The sequence below is a fragment of the Electrona antarctica genome (genome assembly GCF_951216825.1).
Source record: "Electrona antarctica genome assembly, chromosome: 18".
Classification (NCBI taxonomy): domain Eukaryota; kingdom Metazoa; phylum Chordata; class Actinopteri; order Myctophiformes; family Myctophidae; genus Electrona; species Electrona antarctica.
The window spans coordinates 20,331,055-20,337,592 of NC_136799.1; the positions used below are offsets into that span (position 1 = coordinate 20,331,055).

A 6,538-nucleotide genomic window follows, 5' to 3' on the forward strand; every position below is an offset into this window, starting at 1 on the left:
AGAATTCCACATCAAGACACACCCAAACAGCTGCAGTTCACTATTCGGTTGAGACGAGTGACACTGACAGCACAGATAGGACATAGCTGAATAAATAAAACCTGGCGTAGGCTATAGCATATTATGCAGCAGGTGGTGGCCGTTGTTGTTGGAGCTTAGACGAGAAAATCAGCAGCCTTAAATAAGGTACGTGCATGGTGCATGTTCAGCATTACCCGAGCATTACCCCATATAAACTCTTGTTTTAATGACATCATGCGCTGTATAAATGACGTCATACGCTGTCAACTGGTTGGGGACCGAAGGGTTGAGTCAGTCCAAAACAGCCTGCGCCCTGAGGCAGCCCGCTTGGTCTTTATCTGATGCATTCATCTACAGATGGCTGCATTCCTCCAGATTACGATAAAAAAGAGAGATTGCGCGATAGACTAGACTAGACCAGGCATAGCCTAGGCCTACCTTGAGCGTTAAGGCAGCATAGCCTATAATAAAGAACCAATCGGATCGCCACGGGAAAAAATAGGGGGATATAAGGAGAGAGCTAGGGCTTCATGCGCACAAACAGAAGACGTAGTTGCGACATCGTGCAGTCGTCGTGAATGAACATCTATGCGCAAGAGAATGCGGTCGGTGAGCGAGTCTTTTAAATACAAAAAATAACATTTTGGGGTAAGGGCAGCAACATTATTCATTTAACAATAACAGACGAAAGGTTGTCGAAAATGAGTAGTGTAAGCCAGACTGGCCGCGATGGCACATCGAACGCGGATGGTGGCACAGTCAGTCGCACAGAAAGCGTCGGTGGAAACCCACGGCTCCTCCAGCAGTGCGCTCAGCCTCCGAGCAGCAGCAGTAGCCGGACCAGAGATGCAAGACAACAACACCACCACCAACAGCAGCAGCAGCAACAACGGCAACATCATGGTGGATCGATGCTGAAACAACCGTCACACGAACCTGCGGATGCCGTGAAACGAGCGCTCGACTTCAAGACCCAAGGCACCCAATGCTACAAGGATAAGAAGTACAGGGAGGCGATTGGCAAGTATCATCGCGCCTTGCTGGAGATGAAGGGCTTATGCAGGGTTCTGGGAGATCCAGATACCAGCTCCAAATCCCCATCCTCCCTCCTCCAGAACATCAGCAAGTCCACTTCGCTGACAGATGAGCAGAAGGGTGCCATGGAAAATGCCGAGCTGGAGTGTTACAACAGCTTGGCGGGTAGCTAAATAACACCTATTTCTTTTATTTTTTTGCGGTTCTCTTTTCAATAGAGTAGATTTCTGGGAAATACTCCAGCAGTCATGAATAATTCATAACACAGTATGACTCATTCTCATTCTCAGGCTGGTCCCTCACCCGCCTGATCCACCTCATCTCACTTTAGTTTTTGATGTTTTTGGATCATCTGGATGCTGTGTCTGGCGTTGTGAGAAATTAACTAGTAATTTTGTGTATGAGTGAATTCGATTTAAGTGCATACATGATACAGCCTATTTTTCAATGGCATTCAAATAAGGATTTATATTATTATATCAACACCTTTTGCCTTCTCTTTCCTACTCCAAGCATGCCTCTTACAGATGGAGCTGGTGAACTATGAGCGTGTGAAGGAGTACTGTCTAAAAGTCCTTCGCAAGGAGGGAGACCACTTCAAAGCGTTGTACCGCTCTGGTGTGGCTTATTACCACCTCGGTGACTTCCAGAAGGCCCTCTACTACCTCAAGGAGTCACATAAACAGGAACCTTCAGGTCAGATTTGATACTGCTTCACAGCGAACACTATATAGTCACTTGTGAGGGTGGAGGCCTAAAAGTGGGTCAGGGAAATATAGTGCATTTGAGCCTTTGCTTTCAGCGATGTTGTGTTGATTTACCAGTTGAAGGTATGTAGGTGTAAATAAAACAGCAGACCAAGGCTCTCTTACAGCTTTATACGCTTCAACAGTAAGAATAATAATAATAAAAAAGATAACACTGCAATTTGTTGCACTGGAGTGGGTGCGGGGGTAGTGTTACATCTTGTCAGGGGCCCCATGATTCCTAGTCTGAGATAGATAGGTATAGACAGACAGACAGACAGACAGACAGACAGATAGCTAGAGATAGATAGAGGTGCTGGAAAGGTGCTATGTGATACCAGACCAGTATAACCCTGGCATCCCAATATTTATTATCATAGATGATGAAAATGTAAAAAAGTTATTTTGTCCTCTTTTTTTCTCATTAAAACACATTTACAATCTCAGAAAGCATCACACAAAGCATTGCATACAAGCTCACCCGCAAATCAGATTTGCGGGTCGCGATCACAATGCGTCACGGGCCGCGACGCATTGTGAGCTTGTAGATTCAAGATAGTATGAATCAGGCTTTAGCCCTGCCATGACACAGTTTGTATCCCAGATTCCCAGTCAACCTCTTCCTGTATTTGTTTCACAGACACCAATGTAATCCGCTACATTCAGCTGACAGAGATGAAGATTCGCCGGAATGCTCAAAAGGAAAAGAAAGAAGCAACATAAACACTGTCTGATGACTTTAACCCTTACTGTGTTTCACCCAAACCTTACGCACCATCATCCAAGGTCATGGTGTTAAAATAGATATTATGCTTGCTTTTGCCTTGCACAGCAACTTTTCGCCAATTAAGTGATTTCACCATTACTTTGTGTGCTTGACACAATTATTATTTTTAAATATATATATATATATAGAGTTTCTGCAAAAATGTCCAGTACAAGTATTTTCCAAGTGTGTTTAATCTATTACAAACAAGTCTGATGCACTGCCAGGCAAAACATTGCACAAACAGGCCAACACTTGTGATAGTTGAGACAGGAGCAACAAAAAAAAAAAATCAGCATGCGTGTAGGCAACTGTAACTTAGCACCTACCCTCGCACAAGATGTCTTTTTAGTGGCACAGTTTAACTGTTTAACAGCCACCACCACCTATAAGCTAATGTACAATCATGTTAGTATTACATGCATTACACTACATATAAAAAAAGCAAATCTGGATAAAAGATGACATCTGGGTAAAAAGGTGCTTTAACTTTTAACTTACAGTGAGTGTGGGTGTAACATCACAAGTAAACAGTTGCAGTATGGATTTAAGAGACATATCACAAAAATGTATATAGGCTACTTTATAGAAATGGCAAGAACATTTGACCAAGAGCCAAGCTAATTGTGTCTTGTTTATAAATGCCAGAAGAAGCACTTCATTCACAGCATATATCAACAAACAATATGTTCAAGTTTATTGTCAAAGTATATGTCTAATAAAGGTGTTTATTGATTGATTACCTTTCATGTTGCATTTCTTACCAGCATTTAAATATTTAGCGTTTATCAAATTTCTCAACATTTGAATAACTATGTTCTTCATCAAAGGCTGTACAATGGACCTACATGTGTAGTTCTGTCTGATGTGAAGAAGATGATGCAATCTAGTCATCATCCTGTAGGAAGGGGGTGGGCTGTTTCAAAGCACAAAGATATAGCAGTGAGCTCAAGCTGCTTAAAAGGTTTTATACTGATTTCTCTTGGTAGTTGCCATGGTGAGACTGGATAATAAACTGTGATGTGATGCGATGCTATAGTGTGGACTAGGCTAGCCAACACCAACTCTGGAGTTGACTCCTGAATCGCTGCCCTCCCTAGCATCATGGTCTTGAGCTCTGCAGTGTAACTTCACAGAGGCAGTCAATCAATTATCTTTCCACAAATTTAGGGTACATTATTGCCCAAGATTTATTTCTAATGCATATTAGAGATATCCACATGTGAATTTCATAAGAGAGATGAGAGAGCATGGTTGTTGAATTACCTGGTGGGGAAGGGGGCTTCAAGAAATAACCATTATAGCATTAACTGTTGAATTGCTTACTGTGATTTTAATCAAATCAGTGTTCCAGTGCAAATACAAGTCAAGTCGATAACAGCATATTTTCCCACCCTGAAATATTGTCAATTTCAGCAAAGATAAGATCAGCTTATTTATGGTAATATTTTCAGTTACACTACCATATTAGATACACCTGGTAGGGAGTGCTTTGTTTCAACTAGTACCCTTACATTACTGTGTTGTAGATCAAGCATTACCATATTTTCCACACTCATAAGAAAACGCATTCACATTGACATGTACATTAGTTCTTCACTTACATGGGGTTAATTTTGACAGCTTAAACCTCAGTGGATGCAATATTCCAGGTGGAGAGGTCACTTGGATGTTTGAAAATGAAATCAAAGGTTAATAAGCATCCTTCACGTGTCCATCGAAAATCTGTTTTGGCCATTATGTTTAGCTTTAATTTGCATGGGATACCATGGGTGGGTTTTTATCACAACGGACAATTCATTTCGAAAGAAAGTTGTGACAATCGCAGTAATAGTTATATTTACTTTACTGTACTTTTGTGCAACAACTTACCAGTGACTACATGAGTTGCCCTGAAGTGCGAAAACCCACCTATCTGGTACTCTAAAATATTAAAACAAACAAAAAAGTATTTGCAAATACTATTTGACTTAGGATTGGTCCATATACAAACATACCTGTACATGTTTTTAGATAGGAAGAGAGGTGATGAACAGGTCTCAGCCCAAAAATATATAAATTCTTAGGATATGGAAGAGGCACAGCTCTTGCTCACAGTAGCTAAAACTATTTTTATTCACTTACATTAAAAACTGATATAACGTTTCGGCCTACTATAAGGACTTCAGATATTAATGTATAACAATGTCTCATGAAGACCATATAGTAAGTTGAAACATTGTCTGATAATGTATTAAGTGAATAAAAATACATTTTCATGTTTCATAAATAACTGGCCAAAAAGTGTTTTTCAAAATATATTTTGGACTTTGGAAACCAATACCAATATATTTGACCAATAAACTTGTAATATCTTTAGGCCTGTCAAAACTATATTCTCTACCATATACGGAGTGTATATGTACCATATAATTTGGAACATTAAATATATTTTTGCTGTATGGGCTTACTCCAGAAGAAAGCTTAAACCATTTCTTATCCCCCGTGGAGAATTTGGAGGAAATGACAGTAACAAAAAACATGGAAAAGGAAATTACAAGTCATATGGAAACTATATAAAGTCAATGTGAAGGTAGAGTACTGTTGAATTGAATTAAGGCTATTCTCACTGCCGTTATAAAATCTAATGTATCATGGGCCTTTAAACTTAGTTGGAGGCTTCATGCACACACTGCTTTGACAAGATATAAAATTATATTTTGACCCAAACCAAGAACAGAAACGTGAATAAATAAATGAATCCAACCATTACGTTGGGAGCGAGATAACAATCTCAAAAAATATCTGTGAATAGCAATAATATGTTAAAAAATCAAGGCAACAAAATAAATAGAAAAATAAATCTCCAATAAATTAAATACAATGCACCAAATGAATACAAATATAAATAGGCAAAACAATTACTTTCACATGCCACCAGGGCCTGCTACAAACGTGTGCCATTCAAGACTCATGCAGTCAGTTGCTTAGATAACACACATGAATCAATGTTCCACTCCTCTAACAAGTTCATGAGGCAGATCATTTACAAATACAAATGTTCCCTTTTACTTTAGGACAGTGTTTCTCAACTGACTGGTTGGCTTGGGGACCCAAAAGTGTGATACAAGCCATTCTGAAAGAGCCACAGACAAATACAGGTATAATGTGTTAAAGATACAATGGGCTGTGACTTTATAGCTACAGCAACATAATATTTAAGGCCTGATGTAAAAAATCATTTGAAAGCCATTGGTTTTACAGGTCCGCCGGCCTTACTCAGACATTCTTATTAACAGTACCATACAGGGGATTGAGACAATGCAGGACATTATTCTAAAACTGTGAGTCGCAAATGGAAGTGCTCAGCTGTGTACACAACATCCCTTCAATTGGGGTAGCTTTAGCTGTGTTAGGTGATGGCAGGTGTTGGGTACAAAACAGGGATTCAAGTACAAGACAAAACAAAGACTAAAGAAACTGCTTGCAAATAGCACAACAATTTCAGCACTTACAAATGAATTCAAGTAACAGAAAAGCTATATTTTTCCCCTTTTTTATGGGGGTTTTCTATTGTTTTTTGCAGAATGTTTATGAATAATCATAGAAAGTGTTTAAATAATTGTAAACAATAATGGACAAATCTTCAGCTTTACATTCATGGCGCTTTTCCAAAAGTGCACTTGATAAAATGCACAATCTTGAACTTGAGATTAAAATGAAAGAGAAAGGTGTTTTCTTTACAGAACAAAATGCTGAAAAATATGCTTGGGGTAAAAATGATTCTATCTTTTGTGTTTAATATTATTAAGTTCCTATGCTGTCGTTTTATCTTTTTCACAAGTGTTTGGTATCACCACATTTGAGGGATCATTGCAAAACCTTTTACACATTATTCTAAGAACTAGACTGGTGTCTACTAGGGAACAATGCAAGTTGGAAATAATGCATGCCCCTAATGCATGCCCCACCATTGTACCCAATGTCAGAA

The 6,538-nt window shown here is 39.1% G+C and overlaps 1 protein-coding gene across 1 annotated transcript; it reads left to right on the forward strand.

Annotated features, from left to right (window-relative positions):
• The first annotated feature begins 381 nt into the window (after positions 1 to 381).
• Positions 382 to 3,307, forward strand: ttc9 (tetratricopeptide repeat domain 9). The gene is made up of 3 exons (XM_079527640.1): positions 382 to 1,221; positions 1,570 to 1,752; positions 2,443 to 3,307. The coding sequence occupies exons 1-3, from the start codon at positions 723 to 725 to the stop codon at positions 2,523 to 2,525; spliced, it is 765 nt and encodes a 254-aa protein (XP_079383766.1). The 5' UTR covers positions 382 to 722; the 3' UTR covers positions 2,526 to 3,307.
• Positions 3,308 to 6,538: the final 3,231 nt, after the last annotated feature.